Source organism: Telmatherina bonti (genome assembly GCF_933228915.1).
Source record: "Telmatherina bonti genome assembly, chromosome: 23".
In the NCBI taxonomy this organism is placed as follows: domain Eukaryota; kingdom Metazoa; phylum Chordata; class Actinopteri; order Atheriniformes; family Telmatherinidae; genus Telmatherina; species Telmatherina bonti.
The window spans coordinates 7443126-7463413 of NC_136632.1; the positions used below are offsets into that span (position 1 = coordinate 7443126).

Here is a 20288-nt window from a genome sequence, read left to right on the forward strand (position 1 = left end):
ATGTGTATAATATAAAATAAATAAAAAGTTGGTTAAAAAAAATAAAATAAAAAAAATATTTTGGAAGTTCGATGAGATGTTTAATTTATTTCATTTTATTATTGCATGAAATATGCTAATAAACCTGCTGGTTAGACTGACTTGATAAAGATTTACGCTGGATATGTATGATTTATTTATTTATTCTTTTTTTTATCTTTTTATTTCATTTGTTTAGTAATGATATGAACAACTGTATCTAATTCTACTTCCTGACTTAACATTTTGGCTCATTCTGGAAGAAATAAACAATGTTTATGTATGTTTACCTTCCATGTTTTATAAATGAATTAAATTAAAGAAAAATATCAACATTGATCTGTAAAATTAATGTAGCTTGATGGACAGAAAAACACAGACTTCTTTAAAATAAGGGAAAAAAAATCATGCAAAAGTGAATCAGTGAAAAAAAACCAAGATATCAGTTTTCATAAAAGCTGTTAATTGTGATACAAAAATATTTTCCAAATGCATCTCACTTTTCTATGTGAAGCGTTTTTATTTAAACTGCTGTTGACCCTTGACCTTTGCTTTAATGAGGAAAAGACTGTCTTCATTGTGGATATAATAAGCACAGAAAGAGCTTTTACACTGAATAATTCTTCTGAATCCTTCACTCTTGCAGTAACAGCTACGCAAACGGATGCAAACATTATATTTGCATATTTGTCTGGTGATGCTAAACTGGAGGCTGGTAGGTGGAAAGCTGAATATCAGGTTAAAGCCAGAAAAGCGTGCAAGCTCCTTTTCCAAAGTATTGATCTTTTCTTTTAGCTAAAACTAATGTAAACCCAGCAGAAGTAAACTCACCAGCCACTTTATCAGCGATACCAGTTTAACTGGTAAATGCCAATCACATGTCAGCAAGTCGGAGCCTTTAGTCATGCAGACAACCTGCTGTCAGCTAAGAACGGAAAGCTGAGGCTACAAGACTCAAACTGGACAACAGCAGCAGTAGAAACGTTGCTGGTCTGATGAGTCTCCAGTTCAGCTCCACATTCACCTGATAGGATCAGAATTTGGACCCAATGGTACCAACACGACATGGTTTAACCAGCACAGCCTACCTGAGTCCTGCTGCTGACCATGTCCATCCCTTTCTGAGCACAGTGTAGCATCTTCTGATGGAAACTTCCAGCAGGATGATGCACCATGTCACAAAGCTCACATCAAGCCAAGGTGAGGCTAATAAAATGGCTGGTTATTAGGGGTGGGAAAATGTAATCAAAAAATCAAAAATCAGGATTTTTTTTTTTTTTTGCTTTACAATTTTAAAATCAAAAATCTATTTTTTTTTTCAAACAAATAAAAATAATCCATTCTAAATTTTTTTGTCATTTTCATTTCATTTTATTGATCTACTTGTCTTCTTGGGCGTAATAGCAGCGGAATGATGGTCTGGCTACTGTGTTATTTGTTTCCTGATTGAAATCAAGAAAAATGACGAGTGAAAAAAAAGGTTTTATACATTTATTGTGTTTTTAAATCTACAAAATCTGCAATATCGAAAAATTGTGATAATCGCAATTTAAATCGGATCGGCACCCAGAAAAAAATCGGAATCGAATCGGGACAAAAGGATATCGTCTCAGCCCTACTGGTTTGTGTAACATCTCATGCGTTTTAGGAAAACACCGTAAAATATGTTCAATTCCTAAAAACTGCTTTGATTAACATGAATTAAAAAACCATTGCATGGAATTTTATGCTAAAAATGCACCAAACTATCCTCAGCATATGGTCTCATGCTGCTGCGTCTCAAGTTTTTTAGTCACCTCATTATTCTCTCAAACAGTCTAATAAAATATCTCACTAAGCAGCATATGATACGAACTTCTTTACATTGAATTTTTTATCTGGCAGCTGACGGTTTTCTCATCTTCAGAACCAGAAAATACATAAATAAGAAATTCCATCATGTCAAAGAAGAAAATTCCAGGCTGTTTTCAACGTTTCAGCTCATTTCCAGAGTTTATGATCTTGTCAAGAGAAATCTGTTGTGGATGACATGACGATGTGCACCGGCCATCTGTCTATAAATAAAAAGCCTTAACAGCATCTACTGCTCTGGTATAAACAGGAACATCTCCATCAACCCACACATGCAGGTAGAAACCAGAGCGCACGTGCACACATACACACGCCTCATACACAGAATCAGGAGTAATCTCAGATATAAGCCATATCGATCAGAAGCACTCTCCCTGGAGAATTAGATCATTGCTCAACAAATAGCCAATCAGAGTCCAGCTGAGACTGGCCGCTCTGCGAGCCAGTCGGCTGTAAAAGTGGAGGTAGCAAACAGACGAACAATATTCCGGCCACGTCACAAGGTGGCATTGGGATCTTTCTCTAAGCTACAGAGTGTTTTTATGTGAACCTTCAGCTGTGCAGGAGCAGGACATGACTTGACTGAGACACAGTAAACGTCTCCGTCTCACATACAGGAACACACCCAGTCTGTTTGCTCACATATACATTGCCAGGATAATATTCACTACTGATAATTAGTCAGAAATAATCATTATGATGCAAAAGAATTGTTGCTTTTGTATTTTGTGCAGTATTTATTGTCTGATGCCCCTAGAGGCTAAGAGTATATTGCATCACGGGGTGAATTGTACACACCTGTGATGACTAAAATTGCTCTGTTTGTTTGTTTCAATATACACCCTGAGGAAGGCATAAGCCGATACGCATTGGTGTATTTTTTATGATTCTTGCCCATTTTTAATATAGGCTTTTTATTCAATCCACTTTAAGTGCCTGGACCTGGATTTTCTCCATTTTTTGGATTCAGTCCTTTCTCCAATCATTATGATGCATTTGGCATTCATTTTTCTTTTTTTTTTTTGATCTCCAGGATGTGCTGTTACCATCTTGATGCCTGATCTCCACAAAGCAAAGACAGACTTAAGAGGTTACGCTACTGTAAGCTTATATGTACATAGTTGCATCCATGCAAACGTTACAACAGACTGCATGAGTCATGCCCCCACACATGTGTAAGACCCTCTCATATCTGTTTCATTTCTTCCATGTTTGCCCTTTTTGCCTTTTTTTCCTGGGTGAATATGTATAATCATGTGGTTGTTGTATAAAAATTACAGAAGTCAGAAGGAAAATATTTTTAATATCCTTTTTATTTTCTTAATTTTTGTTGTATTATTTTGTTTATTCGGCTCTGGAGGCCTTTATTTAAACGGGAATGTATTGAGGAGAGAAGAGGGTTGTATTTGACTCTAGGTAGACCGTAGTCTCTGTATATAAACCAGATGGTCAACCAACCACAAACATCCAGTTTTTATTTATTTTGTACAAGTCTCAGTTTCACCGATTAAAGCTAATTTTGTTTTTCAGCTGAATATTTTCACGCGGTATGAAATATCTTAATGTTTTTGGACATTTCTGTGTTTCTGGCGGCCTCTTTGTCACTGCTGAACCTCTGGAAGTGACGTGAGCCCCGTTAGTTCGCATGACGCCATAGAGGCGGAGTGGTCAGAATTCACTAGGCTGTCTTACATCAGCAGACAGCGGTAATCTTTACTGTTTCTGTGACTGATGTTTTGCAGCTGACATTTATCCTGCAACATTCATGCACTAACAGTGTTAAACAGCCAAGTCTAGAGTTATATTGACTGAATAAACACAAGTAATTTAAATAGTTTCTATTTTGCTCATTTTATGACTAATGTCTACATATAATTAGCTTCTTAGCATAGCGGCCCAAGTCATATATTAGCTTGTGACATCTGCTTGACCCTACCTCCCTAAAACAGCTTACTCACTATACTTTATTTCCTAAATTTCCTTAAAATACGACTACAGGTGGGACCAGTGGGACCAGTGGGCAAGACCGGCCCATTCACAAGATCGACTTTGGCTAGCTTGAGAGAGCTAACAGGTCAGGAAGGATGCAAGATGGATGTCGAATTAGCCGTTGATAGGGGGCGAGTAACAGAAAAGTTCTGTAGTGTGTTTTTAACTCTTATAACTTTAAACTTGACCTGATAAAACTTTGATTGTGCGCCCTGTTAGTGTATCTTGGCCCTGGGATTGCTTGGGCAGCTATGCTATTCGGCTAACGACATGGCGTCATCTGCTAATTTGATTAGTTAGCAACAGCGTCTCCTGTTCATTGTGTCACATGCTACAGTTATTCCTCCATTTCCGAGACATATCTGTAATAAATGTTGGCTCAGTGCTTTGTTGGACCTGTGGCTTCCTGAACTGACAGCGACGCTCTGCATCACTGAAAATAACCTGCTAGCTGCAGAAATAAAGTGTGCTACATGGGTGAGAAGGCACAGTCGCAAACAGGACCTCTAAGCAAACACACCAAAAGAATCACTATCATATACAATATACAATACATACAAGTACAAATTTTATAAGGTGCCTTTTTCTATCATTTATATTAAAATAAGATGCTTTAAATCATGTTTTGTATGCATAATTTCATGTTGTGGAATTAGCTGACGTAATACTTTACAATGAAACATGTTTCCTCTTCCTCTCTCTCCTCATGTTCATGCTTTAAAAGGTCAGACTGTGTGTGCAGCATATGTTGAAGCTGCACAAAATTAAGCAGCTGGTTTTTAATGTAAAGGCTAAATGTAAAGGAAAAAATACACAATGCATTCACAATCTCTTATTTGTATTATAACATAAATCAATCCTCTAACTTTTATCAGTTTTGTTTCCATTAAAAGTAAAATGATTCATTGCAACCTGGGGGTAAATGGAAGTGGGTTTTATTTGACTGATTGAAAATAACCTAATTTCCTTTCAAACCAATCCAAAATGTACCCATAAACATCTCTGCTCATATCCAGCAGGAGACGTTTGCCGCTTATTACCCTCCACCCCTCCCATCTCTCTTATTTCCTGTCTTCTAAATTAACTTTTTAATTAAGCCGTACAAAATAGTGAAGGAAAAAAGGAAAAACTCATGACCCAAAGCACACATTATGTCCTCCTCTGCTAAACATGGTGTTTCTGTTTTGGTTTTTATGTACACAGCTGCCAAAGGATGGCAACCACTGACATTTATCATCTGTCTAACTACAGCAGAAGCAAACAGATGCAGGAGTATACACGAGACTGAGCTACATTTCATTTACTGAGGCCCTGAAACTGAGTGACTTGGTCTTCAGCAAGTAATGAAGACAAGCTGAGGACAATCTCTGAGAGAGATGGGTTAGCATACCTTAATATAGCCTCCAGTTGAGACCAGAAGAGAGTCGTCTGGGGAGAAGTGGAGATCAGTCACCCAGCCTCCGTGGAGAGAATCCATGCCATCCTTCCAGTCCTGGGAGCAAATCTTCAGCAAGGATCCATCACTGATGCTCCAGAGCTGTGGGGATTAGCCAATCGCAGAATATTAATCACTCAGAAAGGAAAATGTTTCTAATTAATGCTGCTTATGGAAATCTGTAGCTACTTGTTTTCGTTTGCAAGCAACACTTAAAATGATGCAAGGAAAGAAACAGAAACTTGGTGGCTGCTTCCTCCTGCTGCTACACTCAAACCAACAAAGTCATGATTAAATTACATGTATGGAAAAGCATCAATCTACATGGTTCTTAATGGATATTTATCATGTATTGCACCATGTTGCCCCCGGCAACACACCAGGTTTTGGCCCGGCACATATCCAAAACACAATCTTTGTAATGATGCAAAACTTCAAAAAAAAAAAGGAGGGAAAACAGCAAGTTAATAAATGATGATCTTTCTCTTTAATCTGAACACTGATGCCAAAATCCTAAAAAAAAAAATGGTTTATTTAGTCTGCTTTGTGGCATAAAAATACCCAAAACATCATTTTCCTGAAGCTTGTTCCATACTCCACGAGAAGCAAGAGCTGAGTTCTTGTTCTCAAGGCAAGAACAAGAAAAAACTTCTTTTTCGTCAGGTTCATCCATCCTCCAGGAGAAGCAGGTCTACACTTTCATGTTCTTGTATTCTATCTATGCTGACACGACTGTTCTGCTGTTTTCAGACTTCTCTTGGCGTCTTATCCAGATTGTTTACACTAGTAAACACTTGTATTTAGTGGAATTTAAACAGCTTACTGACCTCGAGTTGTTGGCGTACTGTGAAGTGATTATAAGCACACACCTGGGAATGATGGCTCATTCCCAGGTGTGTGCTTATAACCCGTGTGTGTAATAGTGTTTTTGTCAGCATTAACTTTAGCTGACGAAGGTGTGCAGACTGAAACATCAGCCAAAAAAAAAAAGAAAAAAAAAGTTAGTATTCAAAAGTGTCCTACATCCTTTGTTCTCTATGTCCTCTTTCACACTTCAGGAACTCTGAAAAGTGTTTATTTTGCAGTGCTCTGACCTGATTGCGTGGAATTTTTCTTCATTAAAACGCCACGAGGGCGACAAAGGAGACGTACAAACACTGGAATTGCTTCAGATACTTTGCAATGAATGACTTCCACCGCATGCAGTTGCTGTCAAAAGTTCTCTGGACTTTGCATCTCTAGCATGCAATCCAACGTCTCGGTCAGCGATCTAGGTATTCAAGCCTCTCCATCTTAGTCACACCTGATGCAACCAATAAAAGCCTTGCCTGGTTGCCATATGGGGACTTCTATTCAGTCATCATTATAAACTGCAGTGGGCACTGAAAGTAGCATTTTCTGTTAGAAACTCCCAGGATTTGGATGACTGGAGCCCTGGAGGACAGTAGTTCCCCACCACTGACTCGTGGCATTAGTTGTGTTGAGCTTTTTAACTGGTTCTTGTTTGATTTGTTTCTTCCAAACAGCTGCTAGTTTCTACATTTCACCAATAAAGTTAATTTGCGGTGAGGGTTGAATCATTCTGACTGCAACCGTAATGAAATCAGACTCAGCCATGTCTATTTGATGACACGTCACATGTACAGCGATATTTATTCCGTGCATGCCTGACTCATGTCTGTTTCCATAGAAACAAGAGGGAAATTTTTAGCGTAGTTGGACAGCACTTGGCATTAACCTTTTATTTAGCGATGCTGCATCCTCCTGAGCAGCACGCGTCGCTCTCTGCCGCTCTTATTTTACACAGACCATGTGTGTTTTTGCACAACAAACTGAGACTTCAAGGCCTCGGAGATCCAATTTAGCAGGCTGAGTCCTCTCCTTCGCCTCCCACTGTCAGACATCTCCTCCTCTTCCAGCTCTCACCGTCTTACACTCCGCTTCCTCCTGAGAAGGAGCCCTGCCTCCTTCCTTTCATCTCAGCCCTCCTCTGCGCTCTGCAGTAATCAGGATGTATTAGTAAGCCCTTTATCTAAATGAGTAATGACATGTAATTAGGAGGTGATTTCTGGAAATAAACGTTGTCTGCTGTAATTTTTTGTGTATGTTGAACGGCAAATTAAAATTTAAGACATTGTCTCTGCTTCTACTGAGTTGAATGGTGTGTTGATAGACACAGATTACCGCTATCATTTAGCATAAATCCCTGAAATCATCTCCTCTGTCCGCAGACGTCCCTGAAATCTTCCTATATTGCATGAATTTTACCTGCGAGTGCAAAGAGAAGGCTGAATTCATGCACACATACCCGGATCTCTCCATTGTCATCTCCTGTTGCGAGGAGTTGACTGTCCCAGGAGAATCTGCAGCTTCGGACACACTCTTTGTGACCGTTCAGTGTGTGGACACATTGCCAGGACTCGAAGCGCCAAATCTAGAGGAGGGAAAGTAATTCATTAAGAAGAATGAGGAGAACTTATGGAATCGGTTATGGAAGAAAACTTTGACTTGACCACAGCTAAATGCATGAATTCTTACATTTAGTTTAATTTAAATGAGTCATTTTTATGGTTTTCTGTGACTCAGGGGGCAGCAAGTGTAGATTCACAAGATGACGTCGACCCTATTTACGTTTTTTTTCTCAAGTTCACCCAAACGATGCAGAGGTGTGTTTGTTTGCAAACACAGGTAAACAACATTGTGGCATCAGAGCAGAGTCACAACTTGGCACCAAAACAAACAAACTCAGGATTAACCATAATCACAGTTTTTCTAGAGAATGACAGCAGCATTTTTATAAAACAGACTGCAGACACACACACACACACACACACACACACACACAGAAAACATAAATAAAACTGCCTCCCTTGCCAATCAGAGAATTTAAATATGACACATCATCATTTGTTGCACTGATTTAGCTTCTGACACTCTGTAAATATTGCTGCTATGGTAACGGAATAATTTTTCTGTTACCATGTTAACAATCTTACCATGACTGCCACATGTCCCAGTCAGTTCCCCCCTCATCCACTAGGGGCTCCAAAACAGAGCAAATCCTCATATGTTAAAAAAGACCAACTTCACAGCAGAAATAAACATGTTTACAGCCTGGTTCAAAAATCCGTTTTAGGTTTAATAGGTCAGGTTTACCTTCATGACAACTGTGAGGGGAGAGAATTTTTTTCCTAACTCCCCATTTAAAAGTAATTTCATCTTGTAATTCGGCATAAATAGGGGCGTGTCCTTTTGATTGACAGGTACCCGATCTCCTGCTTCAAAGAGGAGGAATGTAGAACAACCGCGGTTTTTAGCCAGTTAACAACGTGACTTAACTTTAGTTCCTCCGTTAGCTGGTTAGCTCCTGTTAGCTCGGTTAGCTTTTAGCTACAGAAAGCTTGGGGTTCACTCAATGTCAATCATCTACCATGATGCTCACAGCCCCCCTCCCAGCTCCACCTCTTTGCCCACTTTCTTGGAGAGCCGGCACACGACAAGCTGCCAAGATGGCGAAGGCAGGAACCGCCCAATGACCTTCAATTCAACTCTTTAAAAATCTACAGGTGAGGCTCCTTCCATCTTTTTTAGTCTATGGCTAAAATGCAAGGACTAAACATGCATTTTAGTTTATAAACTTCCAGATATTTCAGTGACATTATAGGATTATTAAAAATTTTACATGGACACAATTTTTCTCCTGTATTATGTCATGTTAATCCCTGCAGTGTCTCCAAGTACCCAAAGAGGTACACACACCTCCATTTGAGAAACGCTGCTGTATGCTGATTATAAAACAACCCACAGAGCTCTCTGTTAATGGATGACCTCTTGTACTTTGCTGTTTTTAGCAGCGCCTTTTACATGTTCCTGCTTGTTGGCCTTCAATCTATCGGATGTGTTTCCCTTTTTACATCTTACTATTTATTCCCTTCTGTTCTCTCACCGTCCTGCGTTGCAGAGAAAATAACACAACTCATAATTAGACACTCAGTTCGGGTAGACTAACGATGTCAGCGCACAAAGCTCTATTCATCTGAAGGTCGGGAGAGAAGAATAGAAGGGAAAAAAAGAGGGTGGAGAGGATAAGAAAGGAAAGAGAGGAGAGCACTCTTCTTTTTGTGGTGCTCCACAAAGACACTCGTGGCTGAGCCTTCTGGTTTGACCTCTGGATAGACGGAAAGCAGGGATTTCGGTGTTTGGGCCCATTTTGAGCTTGGACAGCCTTGGCTCGGCCTGCAGAGCGAGGACTATGTGATTGGCTGCTGACCAGCTCCACAACACACACATACACCCACATCTCAATTATGATCTTCGCCAAATCCATAAAACACACATTCCATCTCGCTGGAGTTCGCCGACAGATGCCAGCTTGGCCGGCGACCAGATCTAAATTCCCGTGTGAAACTTGGTGGCGGTGGCTTCACAAGCGCCGGATAGATTAGCTTTGCATTGTTTCTGATGCCGGGACATCAAATCTCACCCATGAATGAATCACATGTGTATAAATCTAAACATAAACCAACAAATATTTAATGACGCTGACGAGGAGTTGGTGTCAAAGAGCTTATGGTCTCACTGCCGTTCAGCCCGACGAGTCAGTGAAAGTCAGGCCAAAGTCGAGCGTGGGGTTGTTGGTAACCACAAACCTGGCACAAACTGCACCCAGGCAGCGGTTCGTTCGTGGTCAGGCAGCGTGGCCAGCTGGTTGAGGACAGACTGACCTGTAGGTAACATCTGCTGGATGCTAATCACTAAGGATCTGTTGGTGAAACCTTTAGCCTTAGACATCACACAGCAACACATCCATGTGTAAATGTCATCAGTGACCATTTCAGAGGGCGCTTTGAGAGACGGCGCTGATGAGTAATAGGTCACGCTGCTACAGGAGGCACTAATAGATGCATCTGATGAGTGTATGTGTGTGTATGAGTGTTGAACCTTAGCAGTTCTGTCAGCAGAGGCGGTGGCAAAGAGACGTCCGTCTGGCGAGACGTGGCAGGACAGAATGGCTCCTCGATGAGCCTCGACGTCCTGCAGTTTGTCCCCGCTCTCCGTGTCCCACGCCTGATGGGGAGCAGAGTCAGATTATTTAATGTCTGGTTTCACGCTGCGGTTACATGTGATGCGAGCGTGCACGAGCGTCACCTTCACTGTCCCGTCGAAGGACCAGGAGAGCAGCCTCCTGTCATTTGGTGAGACGGAGAGAAAAGAGAAGCACCTGACTTGTTCCCTGTGACCCTGAAGGACTTTCGACTCGCCGGACTGCCACTTCCACACCTGCAGGGAGGAACAGAGACAACAAGCTCGGATTAAAACTAGTAGATCACTATTTTTAGAAAGTTCATTTCTCTGGTCTTGTCAGAGTTTGGTGGAGATGAAGACCCAAACTCAGAGATGAGCGGACGCACAGTAGGTTCCAGAAGGCCAGTGACTAAACACAGGCTCAAACCATAGACTGTATATAGAGATGGACGGAGTCTCCGTGACGTCACCCATAGGTTTCTGAAGAGCTGAATTGTAGCTCGTGGGCAGTTCCTACAATCACCATCTTGGCAGGGGCATGCACGTCATCTCACCCGGAAAATACAAATATGGGCAAAGAGGTGGAGCTGAGAGGGGGGCTGTGAGCGTCATGGCGGATGATTGACATCGAGCAAACTCAGAGATAAGAGGAGCTAACCAGCTAACAGAGGTAAGCGGGCTAAAGCTAAGTCACGTGAACCGGCTAAAAACTGCAGTTGTTCTACGTTCTTCTTACCTGAAGCGGGAGATCGGGTACCTGTCAATCAAAAGGACGCACCCCTAGATATGCCGAACTTCGAGATTAAATTATTTTTAAACGGGCGAGTTGGAAAAAAATTCACTCCCCCCACAGTTGTCATGAAGGTAAACCTGACCTATTAAACCTAAAATGGATTTTTGAACCAGACTGTAAACATGTTTATTCCTGCTGTGAAGTTGTCTTTTTAACATGGGAGTCTATGGGGATTCGCTCTGTTTTGCAGCCCCTAGTGGAGGAAGGGGGAACTGCAGTTTCTGGCACTTCTGCATAGGCTTCACATTTAACCACCAGAGGCTCCGTCCATCTCTCATCTACAGTCTATGGCTCAAAGACAAGCTAGACGGGCACAATGGAAAAGCGAAACACAACTGAACTGAGGGCTAGAAATACTGACAGACCTAAACAAGACACAGGTGTAAAGAATGAACTAACGAGACCAGTTAATCTAACTAACAAAAACAAAGGTTACACAGGAAACAGGAAAAAAAACTACAAAATAAAACAGGAAACCAAAACTGAGAAAAAACCGCTTGAAACTTCACATCATGACAGGTCTAAAAGCAACGTCTCCCCTCCGAAGCTGCAGTCATGATTATGTTACCATGGTGACCGCCCCGCTCATCACAGTACATCCAATTATTAAAGAAGCAATGTGTAACAAAATCAAAGCTCATTACCTTTTAAATTTTTAATTTAACGTTAAAGATACACTACAGACACATGTTCCCATCACGCACACCCCCCCCCCAATCGACGGCTAATTCAGCATCCATCTTGCATCCTACCTGACCTGTTACCTGTCATCTGATGATGACTCTTTTGTCTCTTTCTCTGTTTTAATCTTCTTGTGTTTCATGGCTGAATCAGCAACGTTGCGTGTTCCAAACAGCCAGTTCCTTATCATACCGTGAGGCGACGTGTCCCGGATGTAAAAGTTTATAGTGTCGGTTTTATCAGCCTCAACTGGGCAGCAGCAGCTCTAGAAATGCACTTGACAGATGTCACTGTGTCATCGAGCACGTCCCGGACGCAGAGTTGTAAGGTCAAAAAGTTACAAAATGTGTTTTAAAAACAAATTTATTGGTGATTTCGGAAGCAAAGTCGTCGCACTTTGGTTCCAAGTAGAGTGGTGTGAATGTGGGCTGGTTCCACACAAGGCACCAAGGTTCAGAGACTCTAGAACCATTTCAGAACCAGAACAGTGTCTTTCTTAAAGCATAAATGCATGCAGTCATCTGAGTTGTCATTTATAGTGCGAAACGCTGCCATGCCACATATAACAGGGGTGTCCAAAGTCGGCCCTCGGGGGCGGCTGACCTGCAGGTTTTCCATGTATTCCGGCTTCAACACACCTGACTAATGAAATTGCTCAAACAGCCTGTGACCTTCAGCACAATGATTCATTATTTGAGTCAGGTGTGCTGGAGAAGTGATACATCAAAAACCTGCAGAACTGTGGTCCTAAAGAACCAAAGCTGCCACATTGGAAGTCAAAACAGACACAATTCAAAGAAGTAGATTTACATAATGACCTTCCTTGAGACACAAAAAGATGTGCAAAGATGTTGCGGCCTTGTTTTCTTTGCACAACGGCGTAGCAGCAACACTTCATCCAGCACTGCCTCCTGGATACATAAGGTGGAATATTTATGCCAGTCCCTGAGTGCAGAAATGCAGCTTTACTACGCTGTTAACGGTGCCGTAGATCACAGCATTTCATGTTTTTCTTCCCTCTTTTTATGCATTTGTGGCTGTGAATTTAAAACGTTGGACTAGAGAATATAAAGCGGCAGTATTATACATTTGGGGAAGGTAAATCAGCAGGTAAGGGAAACAATCTAAAGCTCAGAGATGGGCACAAGAGATACAATCGTCCATCAATCAATGGCTTTATGTGCAACGTTGCATCTTTTCTCCCCGTTATTGCCTTGAAGGTTAAAACCCACCACCAACTAACGTCGGTGTCTTTTACATTCACTCTGCGTTCGCATTAACATCTAAATACGCGCTTCCATTGCCCAGCAAGCTCATGTCAAACAGCATGAATGGGAATAGCTTGTGAACAAGCGGCGGATGGTGTGAGAATAGCGATGCTGGAGGCAGCAGCCACATGAATACAGAATAAGGTGCTGCGCTGTCAGAGAGGGAAGGAAGTGCTGCTGCAGACAGGTCTGTGGGCAAACAAGAGATGAAGAAGAAGGAGATGAGAGGGGGGGATGAGCAACAGAGCATGAATGGTGGGGTTGACAGAGCGTAACGGCCTGATGTACACACACATACCATATTCACACACTTGCATGCGGTCAGTGCAGGAGCAAGAGGGAGATAAAGAGCACAAAGAGCGGTGTAGCCAGAGGCAAAGAGATGGAAAAAGAAGGCGAGGAGACGGGAGAGAGGCATGAAGAATGTAGGGGTGAAGAGGCCGACGGCACGAAGGGGAAGGTGAAAACACCACGGAGACCTGAGACACGCTGAGGATGAATGATTCACAACAGCAGGTATTTTAACTCAAGGTGAGGAATGGCGATGGAGGGGGGGAGGATAATCAATAGCAGGGAAGAAAAATGGGAAGCAGGTTGATGGAGGAGGTGAAAGAATACGCCATCGATTAGGAAGGAGAAGAAGGTGATTGATGGGTAAGGGACAAAGCGATGAAGATGAGGAGAAGCGAAACGCCGCGCAGAGATAGAGACATGAGAGACGTAAAGAGAAAGAGAAAGGGAGGAGAGGCTGTCTGCCTACCCTGATGGTGGAGTCCTCGGAGGATGTGGCGAGGGTTTGGCAGTCTTGGCTGAACTGGCAGTGAAGCACAGTCTTGGTGTGTCCCAGCAGCGTGGCGAGAAGCTTCCCAGATGGAACCTCCATCACCTGGAAAGGTGCAAAGTAGAAACATTAGCAAAGCAAAAACAAATGCAAACAGAAAGAGTCGCAAAGTTTACTGATAAAACTGTCAGTTTGGTGGAAGTTTGTTTTTTCTTCCCCCAGAAGGAGACAAGAAGTGGTTTGATGGTGATGAATAGCTGGGGGATAAATGTGAGCTTTGAGCGCTACAGCTCAGTCTGGCGAAAGCCACGAAGGCCCGCCGGAGGTCTGGCAGCCCTGGGGATGTTATTACAAGGGACAAAACAGAAGAAAACCTCCAGGAAATGAAGATGCCATCATGTGTTATGACAGCTTTTCTGCCATAAGGTAACACGTTATAATGACTTATTAGGACGGGATCTTTATATGGATGCAGCTGCAGGGGGAACAATGACCTGAACATCTCCACAGGGACCTACACAGGATGAATGAGGATGCTTTAGTCTCACTGGCAGAAAGAGTTTCAGCATTTTGTCAAGCGTGAAACAAGTTGGCAACATGAAATGTTTCAACAGACAGTCACAGTCTCCAGAGGAGGACTGCTAATGCTTGTAGCACCACCACGCAGGCAACATTTGCAGATTTTGGGAAGTGTTTTGACAAAAGGGAAATTTGGCTTGAGAAATTAATCATCATGCTGAGGACTGATGCATGAATTCAAACATGGTTGGATTTCCATGAAAGGCTTGACAACAAGTATTGTTCTGGAAGAAGTGTGTCGCACAAACACAGCGGATCGGCAGAAACATCTATGGTGTGGAAAGTATGGACGTCACGATTATTTGTATATTTAATTGTAACGATTTATAAAGAACAGTGATGATATTGAAGGATGGTTGCTGGAAATGGTTAGCTTATGGAAACATGAGGACTTTGTCATTCTGGAGGACGACGGTAGAGCAGGGTTGAAACAAGTTGTATAGAAATAAGAAAATGGGTTTAACTTGTTTCACGATGGCCCTTCGAGGACTTGTGACCTGCCCAGTGTTCCCTGTGGCTAGTACCCACTGGCAGAAGCCTTAAGTTAGGGTATTAGTGGTGCTAAAAATTAATCAAATGAAAATATCGAGTCTTAGATACCAATTGATAGTAAAATGTAGTGTCTAATTGGCTGTTATTTAGCAGGTGCATTGATACTTAAATATTACTTTTGCATCTCTCGGTTCACGTAGCTTCATACTGTGACAAAGTGGGTGAAATTGTAATTGTTCACCACTTGTTCCTAAATTTTACCTTTTCTCATATTTGTTCCTTTAACTTTATTCTGTTATTTCTGTTGCCAGGTAACCATGCTGCACTTACTATCCCAGGTTGTTAGTGTTTGCATTGTGTTGCATTTTTCATTGTGTTACCATTTAACATTATTCTGTGTTTAACTCCACCTTGCAGGATAGGTGTTGGGGAATGGCCAACCCAGCACTTCCTCATTGCAGGTGTGAGGGACTTCCTAGATTAGGTGATTGGGAGAAACCAAGTGGAGGATTTCCTCTTCTGTAGTTTCTTTAAGTGTGGGTTTATTTGAAATAATGTGTTAGAACTGGTATTCCTTTTGTGTATTTTGTTTGTTTAGGAATTTGGGTTGTTTATTATTGTTGGTGTAGAATAAGGTTGCTGGGGATAGTGATATGGGGAAATGGTTTCTGCTAAATCAAATCAGGTGTGTGTCTAATGGGGTATATGAGTAATCAGTTTTGGGAGTTCGCGAGGAGAGAGAGGGAAGGAAAGGGATATAAAACTGGTGAATGATTGCCCTGATCTTTGAAACAGTATGATGGACAATTCACGGAAAATAAATGTTCATCTTTAAGGAAATCCCTGGACTGTTGATTCTGTCTATGTCTAATCTTCAACCTACCTGGACACACTACCTCACGAATACCAGTATCCTGTCCTGTAGCCGAGTTCCAGTATCCTGTCCAGTAGCCGAGTACCAGTATCCTGTCCAGTAGCCGAGTACCAGTATCCTGTCCAGTAGCCGAGTACCAGTATCCTGTCCAGTAGCCGAGTACCAGTATCCTGTCCTGTAGCCGAGTACCAGTATCCTGTCCAGTATCCGAGTACCAGTATCCTGTCCTGTAGCCGAGTACCAGTATCCTGTCCTGTAGCCGAGTACCAGTATCCTGTCCAGTAGCCGAGTACCAGTATCCTGTCCAGTATCCGAGTACCAGTATCCTGTCCTGTAGCCGAGTACCAGTATCCTGTCCAGTAGCCGAGTACCAGTATCCTGTCCTGTAGCCGAGTACCAGTATCCTGTCCTGTAGCCGAGTACCAGTATCCTGTCCTGTAGCCGAGTACCAGTATCCTGTCCAGTAGCCGAGTACCAGTATCCTGTCCTGTAGCCGAGTTCCAGTATCCTGTCCAGTAGCCGAGTACCAGTATCCTGTCCAGTAGCCGAGTACCAGTATCCTGTCCAGTAGCCGAGTACCAGTATCCTGTCCAGTAGCCGAGTACCAGTATCCTGTCCTGTAGCCGAGTACCAGTATCCTGTCCTGTAGCCGAGTACCAGTATCCTGTCCAGTAGCCGAGTACCAGTATCCTGTCCAGTAGCCGAGTACCAGTATCCTGTCCAGTAGCCGAGTACCAGTATCCTGTCCAGTAGCCGAGTACCAGTATCCTGTCCTGTAGCCGAGTACCAGTATCCTGTCCTGTAGCCGAGTACCAGTATCCTGTCCAGTAGCCGAGTACCAGTATCCTGTCCAGTAGCCGAGTACCAGTATCCTGTCCAGTAGCCGAGTACCAGTATCCTGTCCAGTAGCCGAGTACCAGTATCCTGTCCAGTATCCGAGTACCAGTATCCTGTCCTGTAGCCGAGTACCAGTATCCTGTCCAGTAGCCGAGTACCAGTATCCTGTCCAGTAGCCGAGTACCAGTATCCTGTCCAGTAGCCGAGTTCCAGTATCCTGTCCAGTAGCCGAGTACCAGTATCCTGTCCAGTAGCCGAGTACCAGTATCCTGTCCAGTAGCCGAGTACCAGTATCCTGTCCTGTAGCCGAGTACCAGTATCCTGTCCAGTAGCCGAGTACCAGTATCCTGTCCAGTAGCCGAGTACCAGTATCCTGTCCAGTAGCCGAGTACCAGTATCCTGTCTATTAGCTGAGTACCAGTTTCCTGTCCAGTAGCCGAGTACCAGTATCCTGTCCAGTAGCCGAGTACCAGTATCCTGTCCTGTAGCCGAGTACCAGTATCCTGTCCAGTAGCTGAGTACCAGTATCCTGTCCAGTAGCCGAGTTCCAGTATCCTGTCCTGTAGCCGAGTACCAGTATCCTGTCCTGTAGCCGAGTACCAGTTTCCTGTCTAGTAGCCGAGTACCAGTATCCTGTCCAGTAGCCGAGTACCAGTATCCTGTCCAGTAGCCGAGTACCAGTATCCTGTCCAGTAGCCGAGTACCAGTATCCTGTCCAGTAGCCGAGTACCAGTATCCTGTCCAGTAGCCGAGTTCCAGTATCCTGTCCTGTAGCCGAGTACCAGTATCCTGTCCAGTAGCCGAGTACCAGTATCCTGTCCAGTAGCCGAGTGCCAGTATCCTGTCCAGTAGCCGAGTGCCAGTATCCTGTCCAGTAGCCGAGTACCAGTATCCTGTCCAGTAGCCGAGTACCAGTATCCTGTCCAGTAGCCGAGTACCAGTATCCTGTCCAGTAGCCGAGTACCAGTATCCTGTCCAGTAGCCGAGTACCAGTATCCTGTCCAGTAGCCGAGTTCCAGTATCCTGTCCTGTAGCCGAGTACCAGTATCCTGTCCAGTAGCCGAGTGCCAGTATCCTGTCCAGTAGCCGAGTGCCAGTATCCTGTAGCTGAGTACCAGTATCCTGTAGCCGAGTATCGTGTGTATGCAGCTATCGCATATAAACTCTGCATACATGTTGTCTGCAACATGAATGTGTTTTATTTTTCATGCACGATCGTGATTATGCAAAAGCAGTGACTTCAGGACGGCAAGAAGAGTGGGTCATAAAGGCATTGAGATTCATTTAATGAAGGAAATAAAGTAATCTGTGTGTGTGTGTGTTAGTCTACTCCTGTGATGATGACTAACAGTAAATCGTCTTCCACGGCTTCTAATGAAAGAAGCCAGAAAACATATCGTCTCCTCTTAGCTTGATCTGCTCGTCAACACAAAGTCCGCAGAGGGGTGGACTTTTGCACCCAACTTGATCTATTTAAAGGGGAAAAAAAACTGATTTGAGGTGGCCTGATGACCAAGTCCTTGAAGCAAACCATATGGACGATAATCCCCTCAGTTCCTGGTTCAACCCCCAGCTGGCTGGACCTTTGCTGCATGTCATTCCACTGCCCTCCTTCCCCACATTATTCATGTAAAAAAAAAAAAAGAAAAAGAAAATAAATCCACATAAAAAGCACCAAAAGCAATTGGGGAGCACAAATGAGCTTTGCCACAGGGAACAAATAAAACCATGACATGTTCACAAGAGCATCTGGTTTTTTGAGCGTATTAAAGAAAACCAAACAACACTTGGGATTCTACCAGGCATATAAATATTCAGGTCCCAGATGAGAGGGTTGAAATGTCTGAGCAGAACAAGCCTAAAGGCACGGCAGACATATTTGCCGAGCTTCATGTTAAGTTTCAAACGATGAACATGTCTTGGCCAGCTTCACACATTCGGCTCAAGGATTTCTGGCGCGCTACAAGTAGAGGAACATGTCTGACGGGATCTCATGAATAGCTTAAACATAAAAAACAAGACAAATATAAAAGCAGCCTAATGAAAAGATATAAAGTATTTAATCCCACCACCATGGGATTAAATAAGATGTGAAGCAACTCATTCTGAGCCAAAAACACAAAGAAGAATAAATGAAGGGATGAAATGGCAGGAAATAAGCAGATTCTGCATAATATAATGAGATAATTGAGGCGCACGCTAATACTATAATCAGCCTATTACATAATTAGTCTGAAAATGCAATTTGTTAAAGCAAATAACACACCAACAGGAAACCAAAACAAACAAATCACACACAATTCTCCTTCTCCAACTTTGCTTTCTAATCTCTGCTGCACTTTTTCCCCTCAAAGCTGTCACTTTTTCAATTTTACGGAACAAATGTGTCATCTGAGACTCTCACAAGATCATTCCTCCAGTAAAATGTTATAATAAGTCCAGAAAAGGCAGAGAGAGAGAGAGAGAGAATGAAAGCTCTGCTGGAATCAGCATCAGTTTGTCACAGAGCACCACCTGGTGTTCACTTGTGGAACTGCAACAGTGAGAAGTTCTGGAGCCCAGACTGCTAAAAGTTCCCGAAATTTATCCAAACATTTTATTTTATAACGAGTATTAAAATATAAAATAACAAAGTGTATAAGCAATAGCAGAAAAGTATAATCCAATCATAAAATATCCTGCTGCAGACAACCAAAAGGTAGAGCTACAAAGGTCATTGAGGCTATGGGAGCTCATAGACAAGGCAGATCAGATAAAATACTCATTATAGCCAACATAACAACTATGTTTTGATCTGAAACTTCACGAGATATAGTTTAGAAACCATGTGTAAAGTCATTAAAATAACAATTTGTGTTTTATTTATAGATTAAATCTTATTTTGCTGTGTATTTACTTGAATTTGTATGCATTGCTTTGTATGGACAGTGCAGTACTGTTATGACTGTCCTATTAGCAACCTGTTACTCGTAGCATTTTCAAACAATACACTATGGATATAAGACATACTCACACACACATAATCCAGCTATTTAAAGTATTTTCTCTTTCTACTTTTATCAACCAAGCTTTAAAACATGTCATTGAGGCATTTGTTGATGCCACACAGCTTTAGATCAAATTAATCAAACGTTATTTGCTGAGAATAGTTCCATGTTTTCTCCTCATTTGGATTTTTTTGACTGTACACACATTCACACACAGATTTCCCATTTCTTACGGCTGTAGATTATTTATTGACCCTACTCTTTCACCCATGTGCCTTTAAATATGTGACAAATATCAATATCCTTGATTAACTGCTTTTGGTCATGTCTAATAAAGTACTGATTTAACATTCACAAATTCAAAAAACAAAACAAACTGGAGATGGAGACATTATCTGCAGAGACATTATAGTGACAGAACTGCTGAATGCTTAAACTACAGACTTTATTTTCATCTACTGTAAATATTTTTTTACAGCGGATCAATAAAACTGCTGGACCAGTGTTACATTTGAAGCCTCATCTGGAGGATGCAGAAGCCACAGTCTCTGCCATCTGGCTGCACACGTTTCCTGTATTATATGCACAATGTCATCAGACCGGTGCTCGACTGAAGTTACGTGAAATGACACGAGAAGGAAAGCAGCAACATGTCCTGAAGCAAAGAGCTTAAACGAC

The 20288-nt window shown here is 42.4% G+C and overlaps 1 protein-coding gene across 2 annotated transcripts in view; it reads right to left on the bottom strand.

The window, feature by feature from the left end:
• The window catches only part of apaf1 (apoptotic peptidase activating factor 1), a 63113-nt gene that overhangs the window by 21004 nt on the left and 21821 nt on the right, over nt 1-20288 (bottom strand). For both annotated transcript variants that reach the window (XM_079262828.1, XM_079262829.1), the window contains exons 22-26: nt 13821-13946; nt 10442-10573; nt 10235-10360; nt 7602-7727; nt 5249-5395 (exon numbers count right to left, since the gene is read on the bottom strand). In XM_079262828.1, coding sequence (XP_079118954.1) covers nt 5249-5395; nt 7602-7727; nt 10235-10360; nt 10442-10573; nt 13821-13946 — 657 coding nt within the window. The remainder of the gene's footprint in view (nt 1-5248; nt 5396-7601; nt 7728-10234; nt 10361-10441; nt 10574-13820; nt 13947-20288) is intronic.